Source organism: Apodemus sylvaticus, chromosome 4 (genome assembly GCF_947179515.1).
Source record: "Apodemus sylvaticus chromosome 4, mApoSyl1.1, whole genome shotgun sequence".
Classification (NCBI taxonomy): Eukaryota; Metazoa; Chordata; class Mammalia; order Rodentia; family Muridae; genus Apodemus; species Apodemus sylvaticus.
Genome location: NC_067475.1, coordinates 2,135,268 through 2,150,771, shown reverse-complemented (window position 1 = coordinate 2,150,771; position 15,504 = coordinate 2,135,268). Strand labels below are relative to the sequence as shown.

General features: G+C 39.9%; 1 protein-coding gene and 1 pseudogene across 1 annotated transcript in view; one reads left to right on the top strand and one right to left on the bottom strand.

The window, feature by feature from the left end:
* Lrrc7 (leucine rich repeat containing 7) overlaps positions 1–15,504 on the bottom strand; it is a 412,448-nt gene that overhangs the window by 89,218 nt on the left and 307,726 nt on the right. Inside the window, exons 11-12 of the mRNA XM_052178844.1 lie at positions 5,149–5,278; positions 3,844–3,959 (exon numbers count right to left, since the gene is read on the bottom strand). Of these exons, the coding sequence (XP_052034804.1) occupies positions 3,844–3,959; positions 5,149–5,278 (246 nt within the window). The remainder of the gene's footprint in view (positions 1–3,843; positions 3,960–5,148; positions 5,279–15,504) is intronic.
* On the top strand, positions 8,516–9,121 carry LOC127682443 (ATP synthase subunit g, mitochondrial-like; annotated as a pseudogene).

The window sequence follows — 15,504 nt, the reverse complement described above, 5'->3', positions numbered from 1 at the left end:
TTGTTCATGTGTTTGTGTGTGCATTTGTGTGCGTGTGTGTGTGTGTGTGTGTGTGTGTGTGTGTGTGTTTGTGTGCACATGAGCATGTGGAAGCCAGAAGACAAGCTGGAGTTTTTGCTCTCCTACCATCATGTTGGTTTTCAGGAACAAACACATGTCATCAGGATTGGAGGCAAGTGTCTTTACCTTCTGAACCATCTCCCAGGACCAAGACAGCAAAGACCTTTCTAATCCTTCAGATGCTTCCCATAATTCTCTAGATAACATAAAAATCCTCTTAGCCCTCATGGTCAGGCTTTCTAGTATGCACCCTGGTGCTAGAGAGATGGTTCAGCAGTTAAGAGAACTCCTAGGACAGGAGTTCAGTTCATAGTCCTTACATCATGCAGCTCACAACTGCTTTTAATTCCAGCTTCAGGAGCTCTTCATACATGTGGCACTCACCCCCCAATACATACATAACATTTACACTTACACACATACACACACACACAAATACTACACACACACACACACATACACACACACACATACATACCCACCACAAACATACCACACACACATATACATATACATACACACACATTCAAAACTCACTACACACACACACACACACACACACACACTCACACCACAAACATACCACATGCACATATACATACACATACACACATACCACATTCACATACATACTTACATAGACACACGATATATATATGTATGTGTATATATATATATATTCCAATATGTACACTCAAGGTGGCTTACACTGGCATACACAAACACATATAAATAAAAACTAAAACTAAAATCTTAAAGCCCCTAAAGCCATTTTTACACCCCAGCATTGATTGTCTTTTTCTCATGGCTGAAGTACACAATGATGCTCTACCAACCCAGGAGAAACTTCTGCATAGCCCCTCCTGTCATGCTTCTCTTTACTAAATCCTATAGTTCTTCAGTGCTTAAGTGTCATTTTTTCCTGGGAAAGGTTTTCTAGCATCTCAGTTGAGCTACTTAACTTAGTCTAGTCTTAGGGTGCCTTGCACTTTGCCTGTATAGAACATTTCACAGGTTTTACATGTGACTATTATTTGTTTACTCTCTAATATCCTCACAAAACTGTTGTTTCCATAGGTTCAAGGGTCATGATGTCTTACATCTAAATCACTTCAGAGTTTCCAAAGTGATGCTGATGTCCAGGAAGTGTGTGGCTATCTTCTTTCTTCCTCTGTACATTGCACAGTAGACATTATAAGAGAGAATCTTTAAAAATAGTATTTTGGAGATAGGTTTGGACTCAGCTGTAGCATTTCAGTTTAAATGTAGCTTTGACTTATGGAAACCCAAACTGAGAAACATACTTCAGTGTGCTCTTGATGTCTTCAAACCAGTACGTGATCAGCATCTCTGGTTACCTGAGTGACTATCACCTCTGAGCTGTAGAGCTAGCATCACAAACACACTCACAATAACATCCACAGCAGGCTCATCTCCAAATATACAAGCATTCTACACATATAGTGCAATGAAATTTCCATAAGTCTCTTATATACTGGTTTTCTATTCACCAAATGACAAATTCACTTTTAGAAAGAAGTACAAAATGTTACAATGATTAATAATGAATTAACTTGTGTCTAAAAAGTAATCAAGCACTTTAAAATAATTTAGCAAACATGAAAAGAGGTTGGCAACCAGAACAAATGTTACCAGAGTGTGTAGTAGGCAGAGATCTTAGGGAGACCTCCTAAATCTTATAAACTAATGAACATCTGTAAAACATAAATAAGAACACAAACAAAGGAGGTCTTGACTTACACCATGGTTCTTTCTTGGTAGAATTACAACTTTAATTTCAAACTCAGTTACCCACACAAGCTGTTAAATTCACTTAAGCTGGAAACTGGAAAATAAGATTTGTGGGGTAGGGTAGTGCTTTTGATATTAAACACAGTTAAATAAAAAGGTGCCAGTAAGTGCTACATGAGTAAAACTCATCTACTGTTCTCATCGTGTTCATGCATGTCTCTGAGGAGTCATCACTGTGCATCCTAAAGTGTAATACAGAAAGAAGGATGTGACAGCGCAGGGATCTTATTGCTTAGTACTCCCCCAGTGGTCTTTGATGAATGAGCAGGGCATTGGTCAAGGCCTTGTAGCTGACAACAAAACAGTCACTATTTCTAGCTACAGTGGCAAACTCTGAAAGTCTATTACATTTTAAACACAAATTATAATAGTTCACTACTTACTATAGTACTTCCCAGTTAAAGTTTCTCTAACCACCTCATTTTCTGTGGCAACATTAACTTTGGCTTCATATTTCACTATGCACTGACCGTCCTCACTCCCAGATTGATTCATTGATGGAATAATTAACTGAAAATATTAATATGGTTGTGTTGCAGCTACCATTTTACAGGATAAGTATGACTAATATAATTTTCTTTCCTGATAAGGCATTTTTAACTTCTGGCTTTGTGAGTCTCATATATATATTCAGCATCCATAAATGTGTCTGACCTATGGCAAGTGCTGAAGTCTACTAGATTTGCTAGGTTAGGATAGTCAACATATCAATACTTCTATCAGGTATATGGAGAGACAGAAGGGAAACCCAGAGGGCCAGGAGAATGAATGGAAATCTGCTGCTGCTGGGAGTTGCGGGTAGGGGGTATTGGGTGCGGGGTAGGGGGTAGGGGAGTAGGGGACATGGGGGAGGTGGTAGGGGGTAGGAAGAATCTTCAGGAGGTCCCAGAGACCTGGCACAAGGGATGCTGCCAGGAGTCAATGAGGCTAACCTTAGACAATATGCCTAACAGTGGGGACATGGAACCTTAAGAGGCCACCTCCTGTAGCCAAGCAGGACCAACAGTAGAAGGATAAGGACACTAACCCACCTGCAAAACTTTCAACCCTAAATTTGTCCTGTCTAAAATAAATGCAGAGACAAAGATGGAGCACAGATTGAAGGAATGGCCAACCAATAACTAACCCAATTTGAAACACATCCCATGGGCAAAAGCTAATCCCTGACACTACTAATGATACTCTTATGCTTACAGACAAGAGCCTAGCATAACTGTCTTCTAAAAGCTCCACCCAGCAGCTGATGTAAACAGATGCAGATACCCATAGCTAAATATTGGATTGAGGTTGGGGCATTTATGTAAGAGTTGGGGGAAATATTGAAAGCCCTGAAGGGGAAGGGAATCCCACAAAAGGACCAAGAGTCAACTATCCTGGACCCCTGGGAGCTTGCAAAGCCTGATCCAACAACCAAAGTACACATTGGCTTGAACGAGACACATGACACATATGTAGCAGATGTGTAGCTCAGTTTCTATGTGGGCTCCCCAGTATCTGGAGTGAAGGATCTCCCTATAGCTGTAGCCTGACTATGGTATCTGTTCCCCAACAGGACTGCCTTATCTGGCCTTAGTGACAGAGGATGTGCTTACTCTGGTTGAGACATGATTTGCCAAGCTTGGGAGAATACCTGGGAAGGCACTCTTTCAGAGAAGAAGGGGAGGGAGGGTCTCTATGAGGGTCTCTATAAATTGTAGTTTCATTTTTGTTTCTTCATAAGAATAGGGTTCACCTTATTTTTTTGTCCCTCTTACTCTGAATGTGACTAAATATTATCCATCCTTGTTGCAATGGGCTCTACTGTGGCTTTGGATCAGAGTTGACTAGATATTCTTATCTATGGTCACTATATAGACCAGGTTGGCCTACAACTCACAGAGATTCACCTGTCTCTGCCTCTTGGGCATTGGGATTAAAGGGCTGTACCACCACATATGGCTTCATAATTTAATTTTATCAAATAATACATACCTATTATCACTTAGATTTAAGACACGCAGTCTCTGCATCTGCCCAATTTCTTCAGGAAGAAATTCTAGCTTATTAGAGCGTAGAGACATAACGGTGACATTCTTACAGCTTCCAATCTGCAGGTGGCAAAAGGAAGTGGTTTTTTATATTGTTGCACTGTTTCTTGTATAGAATTCTCAAACAAATAAAAGTATATTTAGTACAGAAAAGTATAGAAAAGAATCACAAAGTACTGATACTACATATTAGTTTCTCTAGTGTTCAGAACAATTTAGTGCTCTCTCTCTCTCTCTCTCTCTCTCTCTCTCTCTCTCTGTTTCACACTGTAGTCCATGCTAACCTAAGATTCACAATATTGTCAGGCTGTCTTGAATTCCAGGTGATCCCCCTGCATCTGTCCCCCGAGCTCTGGGATAGTAGGAGTGTGCCATCACAGTTAGCCTAGAGATTTCTTTACCATTTTAATGTCTCTTAATATATGTAACAGGGAGTACTTACTGCCTTATGCTTTTATAATATTGCTCTTTACAGTGGTATGTACCTTTAAATATGACAGTAACACATATCTTATATTCCTTCACATATTAAAAATAATTTTTTAATAATATAAATTTTCCAACATTTGGTAGCCTTGTGGCTTTCATGAATCATGCTATTTTCCCATATGATTACAAATCTACCTGTGTTTAAAACCAGACAGCACACATATTCACTGATACTCTTGATAATTCCTGGGAAAATCTAATTTTATGTCACATTGTGTGGTACTTGCTATTTTTATTAAAAATGTTTGATTCTAAAATAATGGTGTAGTTATTAGTCTATCATTGTGGACATCTGTAGTAGAAAGTTTTAGATTGAAAATATACTTTACAGTTTTTTTCTGGACATTAATAAATAAAATCCAGTTTAGAGACAAAATTAAAAGAATCTCTTCATATACCCAGAAACATCAAGCCTCACAGACATAATAGAAACATACTCTTTCACTTCAGAAGTAGAGATACAATTATCCTGACTGCTGTGTATAACTATTCTTAAAAGTAAAGTAAATAAAAGATCCAAAATTGCATCCCTTAGCATTGATTAACATATTTTACTATTCTTTACTTGCAAAATTTAGTCAATGCATCATATGAAGTTCATCACTCAGAAAAGCAATTATCATACATCTACATAAACAGGCAATGCCTACATATTTTCACAATTCAACTCATAAATCTATCCTTCGATTGCACCTGTTAGGATTTCATTTCAAAACAGATTCATTGACAGTTAATTGATAGAAATGAGCTTGCTTCTCACTTCTCTGGGCAACTCTGGGAGGAAATTCTCGTCGACCGCTAAGGTTCGAAGGCTGTGCAGGTAACCGATGGTGGGAGGGAGGGACTCCAGCTCATTGCAGCTGCAGTCAAATTCTTCTAATAAAGACAAGCTGAGGAGTTAAAGCACAGCGTTAGACATCCTAAAGGGTTACATGGTGAGGGAAAAAAAAGAAAGGTTTGAAAAAGCCACATGTCCAAATTCACCGAATATTATTAAGCGAGGATGGCACAATAGTGTATAAATCAATCTAGTTAGTGACTACAGGGGAAAAGATCAAATACCATCACATACATGATTGCATTTGTCATTTATTTGCAACCCTCAGGATGACACAAAGACAGTTTACAACTTAGGTGTTGTTGACAAGAGGAGGCTTGGAATGAGCACCTGTAATTGGAGGGGCAGAAGGTGAAGGGGGCAGAGAGCAAGATAGAAGCAAGGTAAACTGCTCCAGATTTTTCTAAGGCCTTAGAGACTAGACCCCTTTAAGAGATCCCCCTTAATAACTGAATAAAATATCTACCTTTAAAAGCCATTTTACAGATGGGGAAATCGAGGCTTACAGAGACCTAGATTTGTGCTCCCAGCCACACAAAGCAGTAAATCTGGGGTGGAAGCAATGGCACACAGCTTGCTTGCCTCCATTATCCCACCTGTCAGACAGGACATGTTCAGTGTAGAGGTGTATGCTATTGGAGTAGCACAGTATTTGAAATATATCAAGTTCTACACAACGGCTCAGATTTTGGTGCCTCTTGAAGCAATTGGCTTTTCCCTGTCCATGACTGGCATTTGAAAAAGAATAAGAGGCAGTGTCTTCAACTGAGCATAACTCTTCATTTTGTCACAGTCCCCAGAACTGTACACTTAGTCATGTGTTGCACAGCTTCTGAGGAAAGACACCCATAATTGGCTGATCTTCACATGGACACATGTGCTTGCACTGCTCCACAAATGTACTGGCATATGCATGAGCGTATACCATCTCCCAAATTTGAGTGTAGTACAAGAGAAATTTCTAGCACTGTGGAAATAACTGCAAGATTTGAACAGATCTACAGGAGGAATAATGAACCAGAGGATTGTTGACACCATTTTAGAACCCTAGATAGGCTGTCAGAGGCTCTTCATGAGGGCAATGTAACCTACTTTACAGAGGAAGTGACCCAGAAAAAGTGCTGGTGAGGGAGAGACTGTCTAAGATATATCATGACAATGAGACCACAGAGAATCAAGGTATCAAGGTTTGGAAATGGATCCAAATAACAGCAGTAGCAGCAGCAGCAGTAGCAGCAGCAGCAGCAGCAGCAGCAGCAGCAGCAGCAGCAGCAGCAGCAGCAACTGCATTTGTTTTTAAAGGCAGGGTTTCTCTGTATATCTCTGGCTGTCCTGGAACTAGGTCTCTAGACCAGGCTGGCCTGAACTCATTGAGATCCACCTGCTTCTGACTCTCAGTTCTGGGATTAAAAGTGTGCATCATTAAATTGGTACAACCACTCTGGAAATCAGTCTAGCGGTTCCTCCGAAAACTGGGCACCTCACTTCCAGAAGATCCTGCTATACCACTCCTGGGCATATACCCAGAGGATTCCCCACCATGTAATAAGGATACATGCTCTACTATGTTCATAGCAGCCCTATTTATAATTGCCAGATGCTGGAAAGAACCCAGGTATCCCTCAACAGAAGAGTGGATGCAAAAAATGTGGTATATCTACACAATGGAGTACTATTCAGCCATTAGAAACAATGAATTCATGAAATTCTTAGGCAAATGGATGGAGCTGGAGAACATCATACTAAGTGAGGTAACCCAGACTCAAAAGGTGAATCATGGTATGCACTCACTAATAAGTGGATATTAACCTAGAAAACTGGAATACCCAAAACATAATCCACACATCAAATGTGGTACAAGAAGAAAGGAGGAGTGGCCCCTTGTTCTGGAAAGACTCAGTGAAGTAGTATTCGGCAAAACCAGAACGGGGAAGTGGGTAGGGGTGGGTGGGAGGACAGGGGGAGAGAAGGGGGCTTATGGGACTTTCGGGGAGTGGGGGGCTAGAAAAGGGGAAATCATTTGAAATGTAAATAAAAAATATATCGAAAAAAAAAGTTTGCATCATTACACCTGGTGGATCCAAACTTCTTAAGGATGATGGTAATCCACCAAGGAAAAGAAATACGTTGGCATGTTTATCATGTGTGTCAAAACTTGCTGGTCAAGGTCTTCCTGGTGGATTTTCACAAACAAAATGAATCTTTAATTCTCAATGTTCTTAGTGACTATGTACTAAGTAAATATCAGTCTTACTATTTTCCCCATTTTGTTATACATTTATGGTTTTCTGTTAGAGTATTTAATTTCACAACAGACAGATGCAAAAAAAGAGTTTTTATTAAAAAGTTATGCACAGTGTCAAAATGCATGATCATTTCTATGGGCCCAGTTGTAATGTAATTTATACTGACAAATATGTATCTGATATTCTGATATCCAACCAGATACAGGCACAGAACTCCTAAAACTCTTGGTGTGGTCAAAGGCAAGGTGTCTTTTTGTGTACTAATGAGAAGACTTATGACTAAGAACTCTTGCATAGCTTCAGGAGAGGTGTGTATCATGTAAGGTAACGGTGTGATTTTAGGGTTGGAATGTCCAGCCACTCCTGACCTCCGGGGAGGGGAGAAAAGCTGAAGTCGATCTGGACACCAAAGGCCAATGACATAATCAATTATGCTTACAAAATAAAGTCTCAATAAAATGCCAAAGGACAAGGTTCATAGAGCTTCTAACTGCTGACCTCATGTATGGGCCCAGTTGTAATGTAATTTATGCTGACAAATATGTATCTGATATTCTGATATCCAACCAGATACAGGCACAGAACTTCTAAAACTCTTGGTGTGGTGAAAGGCAAGGTGTCTTTTTGTGTACTAATGAGAAGACTTATGACTAAGAAGCTGTTGGAAGGGGGTGTGACAAAGAGGTAGTAGAGTCTGTGTCTCTTTGAAAATACTTTTCCCTGCACAGCTTCTCATGTGGCTGCTCATCTGTGCCCTTGCAATATAACTGACAACCATTTTCTGATTTCGCTGAGCCATTCTATAAAAAGCAAAACAAAAAAACAGTGGACCTGAGAAGGGGATTCCAAGAATTCCCAATTTACAAGTGGTTAGTCAGGGTTTGTGATTGATCCCCGGTTGGAAGCCAGTCTGTGCGACTGAGACCTTATCTATGTCTTCTGATTTTAGCTAAAGAAAAATGGGAAAAAATAAAGAAAAATGTGTGTGAATTCATTTAAATCGTAGTACCTCTAGGGTGACATTCATTCGGTGGTTCAGGGATATGTACCTTCCACCTCAGACCGTGACCAAGTTCATCCGTAACTTTGGGGAGAATGCACAGTCAATGGTGGTCACTGCATTGACTTACTCAAAACCTCCATTGGCCACATTTTGGCACTATGCCAAGGTGAGCTGGGTCCCCCAACCCGTGGTGAAATCCCTACAGCTATTCAGAGTGTAAAAAAAAAAATCAAAGTGCTAAAAGATCAATCATGGTATGCACTCACTAATAAGTGGATATTAGCTTGGAAAACTGGAATATGCAAAACATAATCCACACTTCAAATGAGGTACAAGAAGAACAGAGGAGTGGCCCCTAGTTCTGGAAAGACCCAGTGTAGCAGTATAAGACAAAACCAGAACAGGGAAGTGGGAAGGGATGGGTGGGAGAACAGAGGGAGGGAAGGGGGCTTATGTGACTTTCGGGGAGTGGGGAACCAGAAAAGGGGAAATCATTTGAAATGTAAATAAAAAAAACCTGGTAGCTTCAAACACCATACAGTTAAGGAAGCTGTGTTGAATGGTTTAGTGGCCATTGAGGTGTGGATGTGGTTTTTATATTGGAGAGATCATAGGCAAACGTGGCATTGTTGGCTAGGATGTTTGAAGGCCAATCTTTAACTTCTGATTTGAATTCTTATTTGAATGTTCTTGGACCATGGGTAATGGGACTGCTATCTGAATAAATACTAGGTGTCGAATAAATAAAAAATGTAGCACCTCAATTTGGGTCTACTGACAACTGAAGAACTATTTTGTGTGGTATAAGACTACAGATTTCAGTTATAAGTATTGTTCTCTATTGAAAATACCAGAGCAAAAGCACCTAAAATAATAGTACTATGTTACTGTAAAATTGGAAAATTCTTTTGTTAGAATGATATCAGACTTTTCCCTATGCAGTAGACAGAATGAATTAGGAGCCTGACGGTTATGAAGTAAAACTGATGGGCACAAATACTCATTTCTCAATGACCTCTAAAAGCCCTAAGATTTAAACCCATCACATATAATGCCAGCTTATTTTATTAATGATTATCTGGTTAAAGTCACTAAAAGTGTTTTAATACAGGCTCTTGTATAAAATCAGTCATCACATTTTATCAGGTTACCACAAGTATTAATAATGAAGTATAAAGAACAGACCAAATAGACAGTATTAATATAGAAATCTGTCTATAACTTTTTACAGGTTAAAAGTGAAAACAAGTATTAGGTATTTTTTACATAGTGCTTCCTAAATTTCAGTATCATGTGTATCCCCAGGACAACCTGATAGGATTGAATGATGCCATGTTTATGGATGGGACCACACTGCACCTATAACAGCTCCTGGGATACACGTGTGCTGAGGGGCCAGAAAGGTGTAAAATAAAGCTCTTGCAAATATTTCAAGAGCAAGATGTAACACACATATCATAGACATACCAATAACAGTTGGTGTCAGGTGTGGACCTCAGCTCTCTCAGCACCAGTGACCAGAATGGCAGGGAATGCCTTAATCGCATTTCTGAAGATGTACTCTGGGCACATCCTCCTGTTCTCCAGTTTAGTTAGGAATCTTTAGGAGATTCCTGGCTGGAAAGATAATTTTGTATTCCTGGTCCTCAGTTACAGAGTGAATAGAGGAAGGAATGTGGACATGTCACATATAGAATCTATAAACCACTTCAAAGTTATTTATGTCATAATGAATATAATCAATGCAGTCACTAATAAACAGGAACAAATGATTTTGAGCTTCATCTTAATGCATCCTTAACTCTTAACAGAGTAATGTGGTCCTTGAGAGCTGAGTGAATTGAAATGGGTAACACAATTGTTGAAAAGGCTATCTTTTTCCCCCCCCACTGGATGTTTTCTGCTCCTTTGTCGAAGATCAAGTGACCATAGGTGTGTGGATTCAATTCTGAGTCTTCAATTCTATTCCATTGGTCCACTTGCCTGTCCCTGTGCCAATACCATGCAATTTTTAACACTATTGCTCTGTAGTATTGCTTGAGGTCTGGGATACTAATTCCTCCAGAAGTTCTTTTACTGTTGAGAATAGTTTTAGCTATCTTGGGTTTTTTGTTATTCCAGATAAATTTGAGAATTGCTTTTTCTAACTCTGTGAAGAACTGAGTTGGGATTTTCATGGGGATTGCATTGAATCTGTATATTGCTTTTGGCAAGATGGCCATTTTAACTATATTAATCCTGCCAATCCACGAGCATGGCAGATTCTTCCATTTTCTGAGGTCTTTTTCGATTTCTTTCTTCAGAGACCTGAAGTTCTTGTCGTATAGATCTTTCACTTGTTTGGTTAGAGTCACACCAAGATACTTTATATTGTTTGTGGCTATTGTGAAGGATGTCATTTCCCTAACTTCTTTCTCAGCCTGCTTATCCTTTGAGTATAGGAATGCAACTGATTTGCTTGAGCTGATTTTATAACCTGCCACTTTGCTGAAGTTGTTTATCAGCTGTAGAAGAGAGAAAACTCTGGTGGGGTTTTTTGGGTCACTTAAGTATACTATCATGTCATCTGCAAATAGTGATAATTTTACTTCTCCTTTCCAATTTGTATCCCCTTTGACCTCCTTATGTTGTCTAATTGCTCTAGCTAGAACTTCAAGTACTATATTGAAAAGATATGGAGAGAGAGGGCAGCCTTGTCTAGTCCCTGATTTTAGTGGGATTGCTTCAAGTTTTTCTCCATTTAGTTTGATATTGGCTACCGGTTTGCTGTATATTGCTTTAACTATCTTTAGGTATGGGCCTTGAATTCCTGTTCTTTCCAAGACTTTTAGCATGAAAGGATGCTGAATTTTATCAAATGCCTTTTCAGCATCTAATGAAATGATCATATGGTTCTTTTCTTTGAGTTTGTTTATGTAATGGATTGCATTGATGGATTTCCTTATATTGAAACATCCCTGAATCCCTGGGATGAAGGTCATCGTGGTGGATGACCGTTTTGATGTGTTCTTGGATTCGGTTGGCAAGAATTTTATTGAGTATTTTTGCATTGATTTCAACAAATGGTGCTGGTTCAACTGGAGGTCAGCATGCAGGAGAATGTGAATTGATCCATTCTTATCTCCTTGTACTAATCTCAAATCCATGTGGATCAAGGATCTCCACATAAAACCAGACACACTGAAACTAATAGAAAAGAAACTGGGGAAAACCTTTGAGGACATAGGCACAGGGGGAAAAGTTCCTGAACAGAACACCAATGCCTTATGCTCTAAGATCCAGAATTGACAAATGGGATCTCATAAAATTACAAGTTTCTGTAAGGCAAAGGACACTGTCAAAAGGACAAAATGGCAACCAACAATTGGGAAAAGATTTTCACTAACCCTACATCCAATAGAGGGAACCCACACACCTATGGCCACTTGATCCTCAACAAAGAGGCTGAAAACATCCAATGGAAAAAAGATAGCCTTTTCAACAAATGGTGCTGGTTCAACTGGAGGTCAGCATGCAGAAGAATGGGAATTGATCCATCCTTGTCTCCTTGTACTAAGCTCAAATCCAAATGGATCAAGGACCTCCACATAAAGCCAGACACTCTGAAGCTAATAGAAAAGAAACTGGGGAAGACCCTTGAGGACATCGGTACAGGGAGAAAGTTTCTGAACAGAACACCGATAGCATATGCTCTAAGATCAAGAATTGACAAATGGGACCTCATAAAATTACAAAGTTTCTGTAAGGCAAAGGACACCATCAAGAGGACAAATCAGCAACCAACAAATTGGGAAAAGATCTTCACCAATCCTACATCAGATAGAGGGCTAATATCCAATATATACAAAGAATTCAAGAAGTTAGACCCCAGGGAACCAAATAACCGTATTAAAAATGGGGTACAGACCTAAACAAAGAATTTTCACCTGAAGAAATTCGGATGGCTTAGAAGCACCTTAAGAAATGCTCAACTTCATTAGCCATTAGGGAAATGCAAATCAAAACAACCCTGAGATTTCACCTCACACCAGTCAGAATGGCTAAGGTTAAAACCTCAGGAGACAGCAGGTGTTGGTGAGGATGTGGAGGAAGAGAAACACTCCTTCACTGTTGGTGGGATTGCAAGATGGTACAACCACTATGGAAATCAGTCTGACAGTTCCTAAGAAAACTGGGCATGACACTTCCAGAGGACCATGCTATACCTCTCCTGGGCATATACCCAGAGGATTTCCCAGCATGCAATAAGGACACATGCTCCACTATGTTCATAGCAGCCTTATTTATAATAGCCAGACGTGGAAAGAACCCAGATAGTCCTCAATGGAGGAATGGATACAGAAAATATGGTATATATACACAATGGAATACTATTCAGCAATTAAAAACAATGAATTCATGAATTTTTTAGTCAAGTGGATGGAACTGGAAAATATCATCCTAAGTGAGGTAATGCAAACACAAAAGAATACACATGGAATGCAATCATTGATAAGTGGATATTAATTAGCCCTTACATTCTGAATACTGAAGATACAATTAGCATATCAAATGATTCCCATGAAGAAGGAAGAAGAGGGCCCTAATCCTGGAAAGACTTGATCCAGCATTGTAGGGGAGTACCAGGACAGAGAAAAGGGAAGGGGAAAGATAGGAGAATAGATGGAGAGAAGAGGACTTATGGGACTTATAGTGGGGGAACTGGGAAAGGGGAAAGCTTTTAGAATGTAAACAAAGAATATAGAAAATAAAAAAAAGAAATGGGCAACACCCAATTTATACAGGTTCAATAAGGGATAAGTGTACATTAACTTAGGTCAGACTCCATTAATACTACACAGCAGAAGCTAGAAAACACACTGAGGAATCAAAGCCTGAGCAATCTCCTCCTCAAGCATGCAGATGTTAAGAAAAATTTACTTAGTTAAATTTGGTTATGCCATGAAATAAAACTGCTGATAAATTATCCACAATTGATTAGTAGTTTGTGGGAAGCATATGAACTAAGTCTATCTCTGAGGAATTTAATCTGCAGATATTTAGGATAGAGGGAAGAAGGGGAGGGAGTGGAGAGAGAAGAGAAGAGGAGAGAGAGAGAGAGAGAGAGAAGAGAGAGAGAGACAGAGAGAGAGAGACAGAGAGACAGAGAGAGAGAGACAGAGAGAGAGAGACAGAGAGACAGAGAACTGCTAAACTAATAAGACTCAGACTTGGTGTGAATGTGTCAATTTAGAGCAGGGCAGAGACCAAGGTTTAGACTGAGTTAAGCTAGAGTCCTCACTAACGACCAACAGAGGGAGTATCTATCTGGTCAATGGTCAATTTTTTTGTTTGTTTGTTTTTTTATTTGATATAATTTATTTACATTTCCAATGATTTCCCCTTTTCTAGCCCCCCCACTCCCCGAAAGTCCCGCAAGCCCCCTTCTCTTCCCCTGTCCTCCCACCCACCCCCTCCCACTTCCCCGTTCTGGTTTTGCCCTATACTGTTTCACTGAGTCTTTCCAGAACCAGGGGCCACTCCTCCTTTCTTCTTGTACCTCATTTGATGTGTGGATTATGTTTTGGGTATTCCAGTTTTCTAGGTTAATATCCACTTATTAGTGAGTGCATACCATGATTCATCTTTTGAGTCTGGGTTACCTCACTTAGTATGATATTCTCTAGCTCCATCCATTTGCCTAAGAATTTCATGAATTCATTGTTTCTAATGGCTGAATAGTACTCCATTGTGTAGATATACCACATTTTTTGCATCCACTCTTCTGTTGAGGGATACCTGGGTTCTTTCCAGCATCTGGCAATTACAAATAGGGCTGCTATGAACATAGTAGAACATGTATTTTTAAGTGGGTAGTAGAGGTGCCAGTAGAGCTTAGCCATGCCTATAAGGTTGAAGTGAACAGTAATGAAGTAAAACCCATCAAGTCCTTCTAGGGCAAGAGAGACACTGAGTTTTGTTCTACTCTTTTAAATGTGTCTCTCTTACTCATCAGAGAAATAATGGGCTCATCATAACATGCTCACACATGTATGTAAAACCCCCTTTTCTCCCCACTTTCCCTTTCTCAGATAGCCCTTCTATCTTTCTACTTATTCTTTATTAAATCCCAATTCTACATATAGGAAAACAAATGTAATTTCCATTATTCTTATTTCAGGTATTGTAAATCAATTCACTTAATTTAGCCTGGGGATTAAGTCTTAGATCCCATCCTTCATGTTCCCACTAAGCTTAGGAAAGTTGTGAGGCTGATTCTAAATAATGACAAGAAGTTAACAGACTTCAGTCAGATTAATTCTCTATTGTTAATGGAAGAAGCCTATTTATTTTCAGGTCTAAATTCCCATCTGAGTTGGGTGTGGCCAAACTGAGGAAGAGGCTGTGTCTTTTAGAAGTACTGTCCAGATCTCAGCAGTTCCTATCATTACACAGAAAACACACAGCATTGTCACCCATCCAGAGGAGCTACAAGCTTTCTCTTTCTTTGCTCTCTAGGGAGCCAATTAGATTGATTGAAAAGAAAGACTGAAAAAGTATTTCAGATTGCATGAGAAAATTGTCAACAGAATGCAAACTACTGCCCTCACCACTTTTTTTAGTGAAAAACAGAGAAAATAACCCTACCTGTACCCTTCCCCCCCTGCAACTAGTTGGCTAGCGGGCACCCAACTCTTCCGATGGCTACCTCCGGCCTTTGTTCTACAAACAAAGGGACTCCACACCTCGGCTATCGACACCGCCCCCAGGCCGGCGTTCACCTGAGCTCTCAGGCAGTAGGCAGACGACCCGCTGAGACTTGGAGCCAGAGAATTCACAGCACCGCCTTTGAAGCTACCGACTTCTGGGGGGTTGGCCGATCCCCCAAATGTCTATAAAACCTGTCTTCAATTTATTAAAAGCAGTCTTGACCAGAATCCTAGGCTTGACTCAAATCCCTTGTCTGTGTCCCTGTTCCCCAAGATTCTTTCAACAGGTAACCTGGTTCACATGTAGCCGCTGGCGGTTACATACTGGCGCCTGAACGTG